Source organism: Crinia signifera, chromosome 1, assembly GCF_055691185.1.
Source record: "Crinia signifera chromosome 1, ASM5569118v1, whole genome shotgun sequence".
Lineage (NCBI taxonomy): Eukaryota > Metazoa > Chordata > Amphibia > Anura > Myobatrachidae > Crinia > Crinia signifera.
Genome location: NC_139217.1, coordinates 129553929 through 129572662, shown reverse-complemented (window position 1 = coordinate 129572662; position 18734 = coordinate 129553929). Strand labels below are relative to the sequence as shown.

Below are 18734 nucleotides of genomic sequence, written 5' to 3'. Positions count from 1 at the left end.
CTGTTCTCAACTCCACACCGAGGTGGATAGTGGGGGGTATGAAAAGGTCGTAGGACGCGTACCGCCGCCCCTCGCCACACTTCGGGTTCACGTTTCTAGTGGGGGGGTGGCGTGGGGGTGCATTGAACCTTGTAAGCCCCCATTTGGGTGCTTAAAAGCACCCTTTAGGGTGCTTATACAATTTTTCATCGTATAGGGGCAAAAATCACGTTGCATCGCATGCCATCGGGTGTATGGCATGCGATGTGATAAAAACATTGCACGACCAACATCGGGGGCGCCGCTAGAATACACAAGTACCGCAAAAGATTACATTTTTTTTACCTGCAATGAGCACAAAAAAGGGTGGACTGGGTTGGTGAACAATGTTCCACCATTTTCTTATGAGTTTGGGATGCACAATTTAGCTTAACAAAGTGTGTTGTATACCAATGTGGATTAATATGACAAAGGCAGTCTTCTCTGCGGACAAAGAAAATCAAACTACAAAATGATATCTTGACCACAATAGTAGTCATACATGGACACAGAGATGGCTACAGCAGACCATAAACAGCTCCATGATCTCTCAGAGTACATCTGGCTCCATTGTGGTCTGTTAATATTTATGAAGAATGACTGCACCCTCAGAAGAATTATGGTCACCTTCAGACTGCGTTCAGGTGCAAAAAAAAACAAAAAACACAACACAGTTCTATATTTACGACACCTTTCAAAAAACAAAAGCCAGCTACAGACAAAAAAAATAAAAAATTAAGCAAAATTACCATTCCAGCCCAGAGTGGGGCTCTGGTGTTCCCCAATGTGGATTCTTCCCTAAAGGCTCGATCCATGAAACCACAAACCACAGACACCCCAGCACATGCTATCTGGAGGATTCCCAGCACCACCATGCTTCGTTGGTTGAAAATAAAGTAACGATAGCGATCCATCACAACAGGCTGTTCTAATGATGCTCTGAGTCTTGCTGTGAGCAGAGTCTTCTTGCTTCCTAAGTAAAAAAAAATAAAAAAAAAAAAGTGAGAATCGAACCCATGACCTCAGTGCTGTGAGGCAGTGATGCTAACCATTACACCGATTGTGTTGCCTTATAGGGCATTTGTGGTACAATGTAGTATCAGCAAATATTCCTTATAATAAATAAATAAAAATACTCTTAGAGCTAGCTAGGCTATTACTAAATTTCTATCACTGTAGCAGTTTTACTATATTAGCTAATTTTTTAAATAAAATTTCCTTACTTCCAACAATTGTTTACAACAAAAAAAAAAGTTATGTTTCAGTATTTGTTGCATTGCTGTTATGTGGGCTAATCGCTTAATATTATTTTTTGGTACTTGTGTATTATCACAAGGCTAAGCTACAATGTCAGAGTAGCCCAATGGCTGCCTAGCGTAATCAGCGTAGTGTCTGTCAGGCAGCGTAGTCACCGTACTGTCTTCACGAGCTGCAGCTCTGTCCCTGGAAAGCCTAGTGAGTGCCTCTCACACCACGCCAGTAACCGCCAGATACCCTGTGCTGGCTGAGAGGCTCTCAAGCTGCCTGAGACGCACAAGCGTCTTACGCTTGTGCGTCTCCGTAGTTCTTGTGGCAGGTTATGGCAACCCTGCTTGTGTCCGCTTCTGGTAGTCTGACAGGGTTAGGGGTTCAGTAGCGCGTGCATCTCCTGCACAAAGGAAAGGGGGGGGGGGGGGGTGCGGTGCGCAGTTGCGTCTCATGTACAATAAAGGATGCATTTGCCAGTGCTCCATGTTAAAAACTGGCAAAATGACTCCATTTCAAACCCCCACTATCCATGCCAGCCCGAAGAGTGGCGAGCGCAGAGGGCCCTGCGGTACGCGTCCTCCGGACCTGTTCAAACCCAACTATCCACATCGGCATGGAGTTGATTTTATAAAGTGTGGCGTCCACAGCGAGCCCTAAGTGTGGCCAGCGGACACGGATTACTTGACGTGGAACCCGCATCTGCTGGCCACGCTTCAGGCTCGCCAAACTTAACTCCTACTTAGCTTCAGCTCCGGCCAGTGGCGGTAAGATGGTGAGCGGACATCAACAATACACCAGCAGGGATAGAGGTGCCCAGAGATAGCGCCGGATTGGGGACTAAAAGTGGCTGTGGAAAATTTCTAAAGTGGCCTCTTGGTGGCACCAAATCAAAAATGGGCAGAGCCAGCATAACAGTAGGCGGGATTCCTACATCACTATACCTAGAGACATTGTTGACAGACCATGCTAAAGCATCGGCTGGCGGGGAAGGGGGTACAGCGGTGGCCATGCTGCATTGTGCAGCATAGCTTTCCTGCGATATAGCAGAAATAAATTGTGCTGCACAGTCTATTTCTATTTGCGATACTGAACTGCCTTTTACAACACACACAAACGCCATAATGCATAATACATATGTCACACACCGTAATGCCTATTACATATTATACCACAAACCATAATACCCTTTACATATTATGAAACATAACAACAACAACAACAACAACAACAACAGGTACTTGTTTCCTAGCACGGTGCCCATTGCATCCTATACCATAAGCCTTACAATGGTAAGGGATGCGACCTGATATTATACAATTTTAAATTGTATATGGCATACAATGTGATGGTATACAATTTTAAATTGTATAAGCAGCCTAATGGGTGCTTTCAATGTTAAATTACCCCCCTATAAGATTATTAATTGTATAAGCACCGTAATGGGTGCTTACAATGTTAAAAGCACCCCCACAACCCGAAGCGTGGCGAGAGCAGCGAGCCCGCGAGGGGCGGCGGTACGCATCCTCTGACCTTTTCATACCCCCACCATCCACGTCGGCGTGGAGTTGTTTTTAGATAGTGTGGCGAGCTGCAGCTGGGACGCGGAATACGCGTCCGCTCGCCACACTATATAAAATCAACTCCACGCCGACATGGATAGTGGGGGTATGAAAAGGTAGGAGGATGCGTACCGCGCTCCCCATGCTTCGGTTTGGTTTGGCGTTGATAGTGGCGGTGGCGTGGGGGTACATTTAACATTGTAAGCACCCATTAAGGTGCTTATACAATTAAAAATCGTATAGGGGGGGGGGGGACCATTTAACATTGAAAAAAAAAACATTAGGGTGCTTATACAAATTAAAAAAAAAAAAAAAAAAAAATCACATCTCATTGCATGCCATATACAATTTTAAATTGAATACAATGCCATATGACTGAATATCGTGGGCACCATGCTCAGGAGGGCATCTGCAGGATGCTCTGGATGATGCAGACTGGGACATGTTGGCGTAGCTCTGAGGATGTCAACATGTTTACGGTAGTGGTCATGGGATTCATTGGGAAACTAGTAGATGACAGTCCACAAGACTACCATCACTAGGTTTCCAAATCAGAAGCCGTCAGTGGATAAATCCGTCCACGATGCTCTGAGATCCCGTTCCGCGGTGTATAACTTGGGGCACGCCAGTGGGAACATGTCCAAGTATAGGGCTACATCATATAGCGTACGCATAGTGAAGGAGGTTGTGCAGCGCTATGGTCAGAAATTAGAGTTATAAAACTTTAACATGCTTCAAACAGTCCATCATTGTTTCCGGTTCCCAAGAAACCACGGCCCTCCGGCCTGAAAGACTTATGTCCAGTAGCCCTTACCTCAGTAGCGATGAAGTGCTTCAAACGACTAGTCAGAGACTTTAGCACTTCTTCTCTACAACCACCCTGGACCCGCTACAGTTTGCGTATCTTCCTAACCGATCTACTGAGGACGCCATTGCATACCTCCATCATGCAGCCCTGAGTCACATGGACAGCAGAAGGGGGAACTATGTCAAAATGCTGTTGGTCGACTATAGTTCAACATTTAATACAATAATCTCCTCCATATACGCACCACTAAGCTGGAGATCCTGGGCCTCAGCCCATCCCTGTGTTGCTGGATATCCAACTCTGACAGACCGCAGGCTTACCACGTCTCACCCTCACTCAGCACTGTGTTCTGATCCCCCTGCTGTACGCTCTATATACTTACGACTGTGTGGCCACTTCGAGCTCCACCATCATCATTAAGTTTGCAGATGGCACTGTGGTGGCCTGATCTCTAACAATGACGAGACAGCCTACCTAGAGGAGGTAAGCAACCTGGAATCTTGGTGCCCGGTCAACACTACCAGAACGTCAGCAAAACTAAGGCGATAATAGCGGATTTCAACAAAAAGCAGGAGAGGAACTACCAGCCCTTAACAGGACTCCAGTGGAGAGAGTAGACCGTTTCAGGTACCTAGGTGTCTACATCATGCAGGGCCTGACATGGTCCTGTCATGTTAACTCCCTGGCGAAGAAAGCCCGGCAACGTCTTTATCACCTTAGACGACTGAAGGACTTTAGACTATCCTCAAGGGTACTAAAGAATTTCTATGCCTGCACCATTGAGAGCATCCTGACAGGAAATATCACAACCTGGTTTGGAAACCGCACCAAAAAGGACAGACAAGCTCTCCAGAGTGTTGTGCGATCGGCAGGCCGTACCATCCGTATCGAGCTTCTGATCTGGACACTATATACAGCAAGTGATGCTGGACCAAAGCCAGGAAGATTATGAAGGACCTCAGCCATCCCAACAATGGACTCTTCTCCCTATTGCGATCAGGGAAACGCTAACGCTCATTGAAAGCAAACAGAGTGAATGAGAAAGAGCTTCTTCCCATAGGCCATTAGAGCCCTCAACCAGACCTCCTAGTACCGGGACTTACTTTCTAGACCTAGCCCACACATTCTCTCTCTACACTCTTCCTCAGCCGATCTACTTATCCTAACATAATGTAGGACAGTTGTATAATAAGCATTTCAGTACATATTGTACTATGTATGACTTTGTATGTGACAAATCAGCATCAAATTGATCAATTGTCAGAATGCAAAGGTTGACACCCCCACCAGTAGAAATGTTCTCCGTGCATATGTGATTAGCTGCGCACCCTAATCCTGCTTTTACACTGCTGCTTTTGGAGCCTGTGTCCCTAGCAAGTGCTCATTGACACATAAGACCATTACAATAGCACATTGCAATCCTGGGTGCTAATATTGCACTTGGACCACAATGAATAAGTCATAGTAAAATATGGGCCCCTAAGCTTTTCTATCCGCTATAAATTTGCTTCAAGAATTCTCTCACCGTTGATGTCCACCAGCTCCAGCATATTTCATAACAGATTTTTAATTGCTGCAATGTTTGGCAATAGAAAATATCTGTTCTGGTCACATAATATATAGGTGCCTATGGCCGCCCCTCAGATTTCTGTAAACCGGAAATTTACTTGCATCTCCATTTGTTGGTTAAGGTGTACCAAATGATACCTCATTATTGGCATGCTGCCTGTGTTCGGGGCTGTGACAGGAAGCGCCCCAGGAAGTGGTTACCGTTTCACTGGCTGTGTTATAACCAAACATCTGAGGGTTACACAGATGTCTGATGGTCATGTAGTAGATCCATTTCTAAACATGTGCAAACTACGACACCAAACAGCTTTGACATGTTACACACTTGTCGGGCCAGTCATTGAGGGGAGGGGGTGGACTCAGCTGGAGCAGGAGGGGGGCGGCGGCTGACATCACAAGGCCTGCTGGGGTGGGTGACTGACAGACATCAGCGTGTGCGGTATTTGGCTATTTGCGGAGAAAATAAAAGTAAATACAGACATTTCCAAAAGCAGAAGAAATAGTTTGATGGTCAGCGACATGCGATAGATGTGTTCGCAAACACATCCCATCGCATAGTACCAGGGGGATTCGGTAGTGGTGATGGGGTGTGGCGGACGTTCGGACGATGTTTCAGGGCTCGCTTAGCAGTGAATGACCGCTGCTTAGCAAGCCTTGCTGAATCAGGCTGATTTTTAGTCCCAGTCTGACCCGGTTTGATTTGTATTGCAGAAAGAATTTCACGAATGTATCTGGCTGTTCTATCTGGCTACTCTGAGGAATAACAAATATAGACTAAACAAAAGATAATAATCTGCATCTCCGATTGTTTGTTTTTCTATGCTTTCAGAATACAGAGAGATTGAAACAGCAATAATTTATAAATAAAATGGGGCAAGTGTGAATGTCTATGTATATTTAATAGAAAATACATTTCCTAATAAAGATGGGCTGGGGACGTGATAAAAGTCCCGTTATTGTTGCCTGATGGTATTACACAGCTGCCCTGGCAACTTTTCACACAGTTTGGAAGAGAAGCTTTTTTGTCACTGCGATAAACATTAATAAAACAATTTCAAGACAGGATAGTGAGTAACCCATCAGTGGCATTGCTACAGTATGCGAGTACAAAGGAATAATATCTAGAGATATTAGCCTCTCGCTCCTTACAGTGTGCCAATGTGTATAGTGCTCATTCCAGCACTCTTGCCCCTTTAAAAACCTGTGCAGTTCCTCTTCCCTACCTGGGGTGTCACCATCTGCTTGCAGTACAGTCTGGTACTGTGCTAGAAACACTACAGCAGAGAGCAACACTCCAGGCAGTAAAGGGAACTGCACCTGTTTTTAAAGATGCAGGGTGCTGGAATAATCTACTGCCCAGTATTGTAGGCAGGTATTCACTGGCACCAGCAGTGTAAGTGGAGGATAGACAGCAGGCTCCAGCGATGGCTTGCTCCATGGAAAGATAAGGGAGGCAAATTCATCAAAGTCTATTCAGAGACAGGATCACTCACAATGTCATTAGACACACCTGTATAGCATCCCTGAGAATGATATGTGTATATTGGCAACTACATGAGCAATAGGTTTGCTTTACTATCCTGTGAGTAGATCATTCATTTAATAGGCTTTCAAAACAATAAATGGTTGTTGAGCCTTGCAATCAATGCCTGCTCTGCTGTATGACTGTCACTCAGACACACCTGGAATAAGGGCATGCTTTAATATACACGCAGAATACTTACTGATGTACGGTTATGTTTCATTGGAGTCAATAAATGCAATTTACTGTACATTTTAAGACATGCCCTAAACAAAAACTTTAATTAGGAGTCCACAAGGTAACGATTTATAGGAACTCCCACTAACCTGGCTGACCTATATAAAATGGAAATTATTTTACTGTTGGAGGTATTACCCAGGGACGTGCAGTCAGGGGAGGCAGGTGAGGCAGGGCCTCCCCTGTCATTAATGAGTAACATACTAAAATTATATAGAAAATACTTATGACACATAATGTGTCATAAGTACAGTTTATGCTTTATATTATTATAATGTTCACCCCATTTTTTTTTTTTTTAAATGGTTTAGGAGGCACCAAGAGCGGTGCCTCCCGCTGTCAATGTTAAAGTACAGAAACAGGGGGCGGGAAGTGAGCGGGGCCAAGCACCGGGCTGTAAATGCCCATTCAAAAAAGGCTGTAAAGAGGCACCTCTAACAGCGCCTCAGTGACAGGGACGTGCTTTCTGCCTATATGAAAGTACGCCCCTATCACTGAGGCAGATGTGATTGGGCAATCACATCTGCCTCAGTGACAGGGGCGCCGTGCTTTCATATAGGCAGAAATCGCATGTCTCTGACTGTCACTGGGGCACTTCTAATGACATTTCTACAGGCGGGCGGCGGCTCTTAAAACTGTGCCTGCTCCTCTCCTTCCTACCCTCAGCTACTGTCACAGCTCCGCAGCACTTCTGACATCCATAAGCAGGGAGACCACTGAAGCCTGCTGGGAGCCCGCTATGATGTAATGCACCCGGCTTCAGTGTCTGCGCGCCGTGTGACTGCAGTGCACTCGGCTGACTCTGCCTCCTACACACCAGAGAACCAACAGAGCTCAACGTGCTCTAAGTACTGGTGCCTGCAATTAAAGACCACAATACTAAAAGTATTTAGGTGGTGCGTGGGTACAAGGTATATTCAGGGGAGTATGGTGGACAGGGGGGGGGGGGGGGGGTATATACAGTATATAACTGTGTATTGGGGAATGATAGGTATATAGTATTCCAAGAGTGTGGGGGTAATAGGTATATTAGGAGTGTGTGAGGTGTGATACTGTACGTATTTAGGATGTAACGTGTGTGGTGAAAGTAATTTATGTATATATAAGGTGTGGGGGATGTGGGGTGATAGGGATAAAATATAAAGGGGTGTGTGGGGTGATAGACATTTAAGTATGGTGTTATAGGCATAAAGCAAATAAGGGGTGTGGGTGTTTAAAGGTTGTGTGTGTATTTTGCAATATTGGTAAATGTCGGGAGTGCTGGGTATGTGTTGCTTCTGCGCTGAAGCAACCTGGACCCAGCACTACCCACAGAGCTCATCAGCGCTGGCTCCAACAAGCCAGTGCCTCACTAACCTCACGCACGTCACTGGTATTACCAGTTCACAGAGGGACAGATGGACCAAGGGCGAGATGTACTAAGCCTTGAAAAGTGATAAACCCATCTGCTCCTACCTGTCATTTTTCAAACACCAGCCTGTGACATAGCAGTTAGGAGCTGATTAGCTGGTGGTTTTTCCACTTATCAAGGCTTAGTACATCTCGCCGACAGACTGATCCAGCTGTTACCAAATTAAACTGAAAGGGTAAAGTTACAGTACAAGGTGTGACGACAGAACGCTGTATTTAAAAAGGGGTCTGAAAAGTAAATCACAATTTGAAAACTTTGAATACAGGGAGCATTAAATGGAACTGGAGCTGCGACTCCCTCCAGTCACATCTAGGGGACATGAGACTGGACTAACTCAATGCATTGCTTTACTGACAGTATGCACAATGGTACAATTTGCAGCAAACAAAAGTAATATATTGAAGTTAATGCCTGGACGGCAGTGATTGCCAGCAGGCGGTTAACCCCCGATGCTACCATTTCTGGGTACCCACAATGGTGTGGAACCATCTGCAACATCTATGTTTTCACCCAACGATGGTCTCCCCTGCTTTATAATTCAGTAGGCTTTGGGCCAATAGGAGTTTTAAGGGAGTGTCAGGGGCTGAGCTAAACTCGGTGTCCCGACAAAAAAATAAAAAATAAAAAAAAAGAAGGGGGAGCAGGACCGCTGCGAGTTATGTACACACACGTCAATAATCAACTTGGTAAGGTGACAGATTTAAAGACAACTTTTCATATAACATAACTAGCTACAGCACACTGACATCACTAGAACAAAGCGCACTTCTCAAGGTTTCAATATTGTTTAATCTTTTAGTCAGGAGTACAAAAACAAAGAGTTTCTATGTTCATTCTGTCCAACATATATAAAACAACATTACGACCTACACTTAGTGTTCATTCTAGCACCCTGCTTCTTGTAAAATCCTTGTAGTTCTTCAAGAAAAGCCTGGTATGTTGAGATACAAACCAATCTGTTGTAGAAACACTACAGCAGATAGTGAACATCCAGACAGGAAGGACCAACTGCAAGGATTTTTCAAGGAGCAGGGTGCTAGATTGAAGACTACACTCTATATAATTATACTCTATATAAAACTTACAATATATTCACTAATGAACACAAAAGCTAGCAGCATCCAGTAAATGGTAAGGCACTGTAGAGGTAACATGGAAAAAATTGGTAGGCCCATAATAGAGAAGGGGGATGAAGCAAGGGAGAGCGAAGGCGCAGAGTACAAATCCTACAGCGTTGTAATGGCTGAGGGCTTAATTTAACAATGATCCTGATTCTAATGGAAGGGAGCTCCGCACTAGAGTACTCCATTTGACTTGGAAGGGACTCAGCAAAAAACTAAGGTGGCTATGATACAGAATAGTGTTCAGTCTAGCACCCGCTATCTTAGAAAACCCATGCAATTCCTCTTCCCTGCCTGGGGTGTCGTGGTCTGCTGTAGTGCTTCTAGCACAGTGTAGTCTGTATATCAGCACGGATATGCAAACCACACGGTGCTAGAAACAGCAGTCAGCGACAGCCCAGGCAGGGAAGAGGAACTGCATGGGTTTTCAAAGATGGCAGGTGTTAGAATGAACACTACAGAAGAGTTTGTTTTTTGCTGCCCTTCTTCCAGTACTGATGTGGATGGCATAAGTGATACAGTCAAAACAGCAATAATCTAAACTTTACTAAATACAGAGTAGAGCTGATAACCCCTTTAGCCAATGCTAAAAGAGTTATAGTAATTTCCCAAATAGTGCCTCAGGGCAGTAAGCAGTCAAAAATGTGGTTAAACCTATGAAAATGCCAGGTTTGGCTCAAATGAAAAAAAAAAAAAAAAAAAAATTAACAATTTGTGCTCAAACTGGCCTAGTGTGTAGGGGCCTTTTGTCATCTTATCCTTAGTGTATAGTGTAGTTAGCAATAAAAAAAACAGTTAAAGCTTGTGTGCCAAAATTAATTCAAAATACCCAATTAATGTATTCTATAATTATGAATCACGTCCAGGAAACCTCATCAAAGCTTAAGTCCCTAAAATAAGGAATTTGGTACTTACCGGTAATTCCCTTTCTCCGAGGCAGCAGGGGACACTGCAGTCTACACGTGTGGGATAGTGTGGGTGCATTGGAGGAGTCGGCACTTTAAGAAATTTGAATACAGCTGGCTCCTCCCCCTGCTATCCCCCAGCAGACTCCAGTCTTAGAAATTGTGACCGAGAGAGGATAGGGGCCAGGGCTCGATCCCTGGAACAGAGGAGACACTTCGCAGAAGAGAAAAGATTAGCAAGAATAACTCACATAACAAGAACTCACAACCTGCAATCGGCAAACATTCAATGTTAAAGCAAAACAACTTGTAAGATGGCAGGAATAAAGCGCTGGGAGGGCGTGCAGTGTCCCCTGCTGCCTCGGAGAAAGGGAATTACCGGTAAGTACCAAATTCCTTATTTCTCCTCCCAGCAGCAGGGGACACTGCAGTCTACACATGTGGGATAGTACCAAAGCACTAAACCCGGGAGGGAGAGCGCTGAGAATCCTGCAAAACAGCTCTGCCGAAAGATGCCTCCTCACTGGCAAAGCTGTCAAACTTATAGAATTTGGCGAAGGTGCTAGCACCCACCCAAGTGGCCGCCCTACAAACCTGTGTGAGCGAAACACCTCTGGCCGCAGCCCACGAAGTGCTTACGGCCCTTGTTGAATGGGCGGAAATCCCTGAAGGGAGGACTTGGTTAGCCCTAGCGTAGGCCTCCTTGATTGTGAGGCACAACCACCGAGCCAGCGTCTGCTTGGACGCCGGCCAACCCTTCTTTCCTGCTCCATACAACACGAAAAGACTATCCGTCTTTCTCCACGATGCCGTTCTGGAAACGTAGATACGCAGAGCGCGCACCACGTCCAAGGATTTCATATCTCGTGAAAGGGCTGGAACCACAATAGGCTGGTTCACGTGGAACGACGAAACCACCTTAGTCAGGAAACCCTGGCGAGTTCTAAATTCCGCCCTGTCCTTGTGGAAAACCAGAAACGGGGAACGACAGGAAAGAGCCCCAAGCTCCGACACCCTGCGAGCCGAAGCCAGCGCCATCAACATGACCGTTTTCCACGTCAAGAACCTTAGATCCACCGAATCTAAGGGCTCAAAAGTATCCGATCTTAGGAATTTCAGAACCAACTCCAAATCCCATGGCTCTGACGGCGGAACGAAGGGAGACTGTATACGAACAACCCCTTTTAAGAAGGTCTGTACCTCCGGAATTAGAGCCAGCCTTCTATGAAAAAACACCGATAGGGCAGACACCTGGACCTTCAAAGACGCCAGTCTGAGACAATTCTCTAAACCCGATTGTAAGAACTCCAACAAACGGGAAAGATGAAACACTGCCCTTGGTACTGATCTAGCTTCGCACCAGGCTATGTAGGATTTCCAAATCCTGTGATAATGAGAAGCGGTCACCTCCTTCCTAGCTTTCAGCATAGTTGGAACTACAGACTGCGGTATTCCACGTCTCCTTAACAAGTCGGCTTCAACAGCCACGCCGTTAAACGTAGAGACTCTAAGCCGGGGTAGATGAATGGTCCTTGTTGTAGAAGATCCTGTCTGAGTGGGAGACGCCACTGCACATCCACTTGAAGAAGCTTGAGGTCCGAATACCAGGCCCGTCTCGGCCAGTCCGGGGCAATCAGAATTACTGAAGCGGACCCTCTTTTTATGCGCTTGAGCACTCTTGCTATGAGTGGAAATGGCGGAAACGCATATATCAGCTGGAAATCCCATGGGATGGAGAATGCATCCCCCGCCAGAGTTTCCGGATTCCGAGACCTGGCACAATACCGAGGCACCTTCCAATTCAACCTGGAGGACATCAAATCCATCTGAGGCATGCCCCACCGGACCGTCAACTGATGAAAAACCTCCGGATGAAGGGCCCACTCTCCCGGGTGGAAGTCGTGTCTGCTCAGATAATCCGCCTGCCAATTCTCCACGCCCGGCAGAAACACCGCAGAGAATCGGGGAACAAACGCCTCGGCCCATTCCAAGATAGGACGCACCTCGCGCATGGCCGCACGACTTTTGGTTCCTCCCTGTCGATTTATGTATGCGACCGCAGTCGCATTGTCCGATTGGACTCTTACCGGACGTCCCCTGAGCAAGTTGTGTGCCTGACCCAAAGCCAACCTGATTGCTCTTAATTCCAGGACATTTATCGGAAGACTTGCCTCCTGGGCCGACCACCGCCCCTGAAAAGTCTGGTTGAGAACAAAAGCTCCCCAGCCCCTGAGGCTGGCGTCGGTGGTCAGTATCGTCCAACTGCATGGACTGAAACTCCGGCCCTGGAGTAAATTGGGAGTGTGAAGCCACCATTGAAGTGACTGACGAGCTGCTCTTGACAGGGTAATCTTCCCATGTATCTGTAGATGCGACCCTGACCACTGTGACAGTAGGTTCCATTGGAACGTTCTGGTATGAAATCTGCCGTACGAGATGGCCTCGAAAGAGGCTACCATCATCCCCAGCATCTTGGTGCACAACAGGATCGAAACTCTGCCGGGAGCTAGGACCTGTCGAACCTTTGACTGCAGCGCCGCGATCTTGTCCATTGGAAGAAATACCGCCTCCTGCGCCGTATCCAGAATAAGGCCCAGAAATTGAAGCCTCTGTGTTGGATTGAGTTGAGATTTGCCGAAGTTCAAGATCCAACCATTTTGGACCAGAAAAGAACATGTGGCCAGAGCGTCTGCTATCAATTTGTCCTGAGAAGAAGCCTTTATCAAGAGATCGTCCAGGTACGGGATGATCGTTATCCCCTGTAACCTGAGTACCGCCACCATGCAGGCCATGATCTTGGTAAAGACCCTGGGAGCGGACGACAGGCCGAAGGGCAGAGCCCTGAACTGGAAATGAGAAGCCTGTATTGCGAACCTTAGAAACCTCTGGTGAGGTTCCCAAATAGGGACGTGCAAATAGGCGTCCTTTATGTCTAGCGACATAAGATATTCTCCCGGTTCCAGTGATGCAATCACGGACCGTATGGACTCCATCTTGAACCTGTTGTAACAGATGTATTGATTTAGATCCTTGAGGTTTAGGATAGGCCTTACGGAGCCGTCCGGTTTGGGGACTACGAACACATTGGAGTAAAACCCCTGTCCCCTCTGATGTTCTGGCACCGGTATTATTACAGAAGCGTCCAAAAGCTTTTGAACTGAATCCTGTAAGGCCTTTTTTGTCTGATCCAGCTTTGGAAGGCCCATTGGAAAGAATCTTACTGGAGGTGGCGCTGAAAATTAAAGTCTGTATCCCTGTGTAATAATTTGCAAGACCCACTCGTCCCTGCAGTGAGTCTTCCAAACCTGAGGGAACAACAACAGACGAGCGCCCACCCTGGATTCTCCCACTAGAGCCGGAAGACCGTCATGCCACGGTCTTGTCGGAAGCCTTGGGCTCCTCGCGACGTGCTGGGGCAGCAACGGCCGCTGCTGTTCCTGCCCCTCTACCTCTGCGGCCTCTAAAGGCCGTAAAACCTCCTCTGGGCTTGCCTCTAAAGGCAGAGGAGCCTCGAAAGGACCGAAAGGACTGAGTGAGGGACCGCCTCTTAGGCGGAGGAGCGGCTGTAGGTAAGAATGTAGACTTACCCCCCGTGGCCTGGGAGATCGAGCTCTGGCCCGAAAAGCATATCCCCTGTGAACGGCAAGGCTTCAACAGCTTTTTTAATTTCAGCCTCAGCCTGCCATGACCTCAACCAGGCCGACCGTCTGGCCACCACAGCTGACGCAGAAATTCTGGCTCCTAGAGTCGAAATGTCTGCCGCTGCCTCACCTATGTAAGTTGAAGCATCCCTGATGCCTTCCGCCATAGGCAACAAATCTGCCACAGGCATATTTTGCTCCAGACCAGCCACAAGCTCAGCAGCCCATTGCTCCATGGCCCTGGCCACCCAAGCAGAGGCCAAAGCAGGACGCAAAAGGACCCCTGCCGTGGAATAAATGGTCTTTAGTGAGCAATCTAAACGCCTATCCTGCGCCTCTTTCAAAGAGGCCACCCCGGGGACAGGCAGAGTGGCTCGCTTAGATAGCGAGATATCCGGAGTGGGAGGAGTCTCCCACTTGGCCCTGGATTCAGGAGAGAAAGGATATAGTGTCCTTAGGCGAGCTGACACCTGGAATTTCCTATCCGGACACTTCCATATAGAGAGGAGAGGAGAGTCTAATTCCTCCGAATCCGGAAAACACAACTCCTGTCTTTGAGAGCGTCCAAAAATGGACACCTGGGGAGTAACCTCAGGCTGCTCTAATTTCAGAGTGGACCTAACAGCTCTAATAAGCCCCTCCACACCCTGTGATTCATCCTCCCCTACATCCAAGGGTTGGATATCCTCCACAGGGGGAAGAACCTCTCCTTCCTCTATAATATAATCCTCATGGTCTGAATCATCAGCCAAAAACAGAGAGGGCATAGCCTTTCTTTTAATTACAGCAGCAGGCGAAGGTCTCTTAGCAGGACCTGCCATAGACTGAGTTAAAGAGTCCACTGACTGAATTAAAGATTGAGCCCAAGCAGGCTCTGCAGAGGTCAGTCTAGAAAGCTGAGTCTGAAACACCTCTCTATCCTTCCTAGAGGCAGCCATTTCAGCATTCAGATTAGACAGCAATGATTGCAGCACCTCTGAGGAAACAGCAGCTGCCTGCACAGGTGCTGCAGGAGCAGCAGTAATTTGAGAAGCCTTATAGCAAATCTCACAGAGGGAGCACCCTCTAACATGTTGTGTGTATTGCTGCTTACAGCTCTTGCAGGAATAAACCTTCAAAGCAGCCTTAGATGAAGTTGCTTTTCCTGCCATCCTGCCCAGTAAATGTAACAATACTGACAGACACACAAACACCAGTCACACAAGAAACACCCCAAAAAACAGCCCAACAGCAGGGAAATACCCAGTAAAGTAGCCCTGAAGTCTGGCAAGTTACAGGGGAAGAGGAGCCAATTAATAACCCCCGATTCTTGTGTGTGTAATGTACCCCTTAAGACTTACAGTGTCCCTGTAGTCCGCTGGGGAGCGCTGAGCTGCACAGGTAACAGAGGTCCCGTTTTGTACAGCAACTGCAGAGAGAGAGAGCACCACAAAAGCCACCTCACAGCTCAAAAGCTCAGAGAGAAGAGAGAGAAGCAAGCTCCGCCCTCCTCTCTTACGCTGAGGTGCGAAAACCAAGCCCGCCCCAAACAGCCGGCATACTGGAGGGTGCGCTGACGTCACCACCGCGACTCAGCTCTCTCTCTGCCACCGACCATCGCGCTTAATGGCCGCCCCCTGTCTGGCGCACAGCGCCCTTACTTGTCACCGGCGTCCCTGGAGTTCGGGGGAGATAGCCCAGGACCCGCGATGCACACCGCATGCAGCTGCGGGCGGGTCCCCGGAACGGAGGCTCCGGTGGCTGGACAGTGGAGGGAGGCTGCATGCAGGCCCGACCATGTCCCTCCAGGGTCCCACGTCGCAGACAGGCATTCCCAGCCTGTCTGTGTCCAAGTATATATAAAAAAAACCAAAAAGAAATAAAAAGCCTAATCTCCTTAGGAGACATAGCCCGGGAGTCCGACTCCTCCGGGCACTTTTTCTAAGACTGGAGTCTGCTGGGGGATAGCGGGGGGAGGAGCCAGCTGTATTCAAATTTCTTAAAGTGCCGACTCCTCCAATGCACCCACACTATCCCACACGTGTAGACTGCAGTGTCCCCTGCTGCTGGGAGGAGAAATTCTAGGGGTTGAAGTATTGGACATAGGACACCCCAAACCACTCCAAGGCCCCCACCAGTGACAGATAGCAAGTGAAATGTTAAAGGGTGCTAGTTAAGCAAGAGCAGCTACTAAATACTAGGAGTGTTACAGGGGTGAAAAGATGTGAAATTACATATACAATGTTTTTTCCTGCCAATGTGACCACGGCTTTTAAATGCTGGAGACTGCAGCATACCGTGATCTACAACCCGGGTAAAAAAGCAGGTTTGGAGACCTGGGAATTTCGACCCGGGTTGTCCCGTTCACACTAAACCCCCCCCCCCCCCCAAAAAAAAGAGGAATATTTACCGGATCAACATGCTTGACAGTAATTTGCTTGGCAGTGAACACGCACAGAAGATGTGAAGCAATGAGGTATGAAAATGTGGATTATGCTAACCTATAAACATGTACTGTATATATACACTTTTGTAAAATATGTTGAGTTTTACAAGGATTCCCTAGTTTGGTGCTAGCCTTGCATCACCTTCCAAACAATACAATCTAGCATACACGGTTGTACTGCTGCAAAACAGAGTAAAAGACTATAAAGTCCCCAAGAGTAGGGTTTGCACTCTAAGCAGATATTTAGATAAGTAGTTCCTAAAAACTTTATTTACTCATGGTACCATAAAACTATCCGCAATATTTTCACAGCACCCTGGAGGATAATTTTTTTTTTTTTTTTTTTTAAATATAAAAATTGTGGGACTAAGTAAAAACCAAAACAGATCCCAGAACGCAGGATCAGACATCAAACTCTGCATTCTGGAGCTTGTAGTGCCCAGTCTGGGAAGTTTCACATCCAGGGTGTATCCTGTACTGGGGATGCTGGTGATCGCTTTCACCAAGAGACAATGGGAAGTGGAGATAAAAGCCACCCCCATATGGTCCGTACCACTACGGTTTTTACTTTTCCCCGGACTATACAGGGAGGGAGTAGGAGTATTCTCTTCCTCCTCTCTCCTTGGTGACAGGTGTCACAGGCAGCCCCACTGGACAGGCACCCCGGAGTCCTGTCCGGTTCTCACCCATACCCATAAATTGTGCCTCTCAATCTTCAGAGTCAGTTATGTGGCGTGCACAGTTGTGCTTATGATCGGACACATTTATTATGATTGGCAGCCACTAGCACTTGTTTTGCCCATCACTTTGACCATAAATAATTTGATTTGGTCCTGCACCACCCACTGAGGCACCCCTGCAAGAGCCTTGCGTCATCCCAGTGTGCCTAGGCACCCAGTTTGGGAACCACCATGTTTTTTTTTTTTTTTTTTAATGTATAGCTCAACTACAAGAGTGAATAGGTACTACCATGAGTCTTATGTTCCCAAATACCCATTTCCACATAGCCTTGAAAATATTTAGGGGATAACTGACATATCAGCATAATGCCATTTTGCACCTTAATGTCATGCAGAAATGCTGCAATGTTACTTACTTCATGTGTTTTCACCCCCCCCCCCCCCCCCCCAAAAAAAAAAACAAAAAAATGAAATAGAGCACAAATTATTTATTTTATAGGTAGAGTAAATCTACAAACATAGTTTTCAGCTGCTGCGTTCTGCAGGTCAGTGGGGGATAATGGTGACATGATTTTATCCATAGAAGATGCATGAATATATTACACCTGGAGCCATGATTTGAGGCTCAGCAATACAGTGGTACTGTATTACACAGTCCCCTGGGCAGGTAAGGCGCATGACACCTGTATTGCCTGCATACAAGCAGGAAATGGGCGGAAGAGCTGCATGTGCAGGGGACACAAAGGGACGGGGACTCCAGCACATACATACTGGGATTACGTAGGGTAGAGAGCCCCCTACCAGCCGCAGTGCACATGAGATCATGTAACAGACAGTGTACAAACGCGCTGGGAGCAGTGCACCAGTCACACACACCTAGGGGAACACCACAGGCTTAAACTTCTTTATAAGGGTCTCACGAGATCCTGGCAGTACTATATAAAGTGCATGTGGACAGTTATATGAAAGAATGCACAACAGAGGTTAGATGAAGACAGCTACACAGAGTACAATGGGATATACAGTACAACAAGCATAATGCAGTCCTCCCATCCCGGGAAGTCAGATAACCAAATCAACCAAATCACTGGATTCCAACACAAACAATCACTCAAAATAAATAAATAAAAAAAGTGCATAACCTAAGTGCGGAACCTCGTCATATTCCCAAGCTGCACAATCATAGCCTCCCCTTACCTGTCCTGTGATCCCCTGCAGAGGTAATGCGATAAAGGCTGCTGCTCCACTAGATGAGAAGAACCCAAGTTCAGGCAGCCCTCACTGTTACTTAAGCTGCTGGGTAACACCCCGACAGGTGTGTCTGTATCCTAGTGCAGAGCGCCTCCCACTGTGTGTACAGGTGTGTATGAGTACTATGCCCAGCGCCTCCTCATGTGGGCTGACCAATAGCTTTCTATGTTTAATGATTTCATTCTAAAATTCTACTAGCTGGGAATTCCTAGTCATTTTACTACATAGCATTTTCCTCATATTATAAAGGCTCAATGATACAACAGCTTCATTTTTTATTCCAAGAAATGTCAATATCACCCTTGTTAAACCACATTTGTTCTACTGTACTTCGGTTTT

The 18734-nt window shown here is 46.8% G+C and overlaps 1 protein-coding gene across 1 annotated transcript in view; it reads right to left on the bottom strand.

The window, feature by feature from the left end:
- The window catches only part of LOC146060364 (uncharacterized), a 38643-nt gene extending 20150 nt beyond the window's left edge, over nucleotides 1-18493 (bottom strand). The window contains exons 1-2 of the mRNA XM_083173500.1: nucleotides 18342-18493; nucleotides 768-991 (exon numbers count right to left, since the gene is read on the bottom strand). Of these exons, the coding sequence (XP_083029626.1) occupies nucleotides 768-932 (165 nt within the window). The 5' untranslated portion in view covers nucleotides 933-991; nucleotides 18342-18493. The remainder of the gene's footprint in view (nucleotides 1-767; nucleotides 992-18341) is intronic.
- Between the last annotated feature and the right edge of the window lie 241 nt (nucleotides 18494-18734).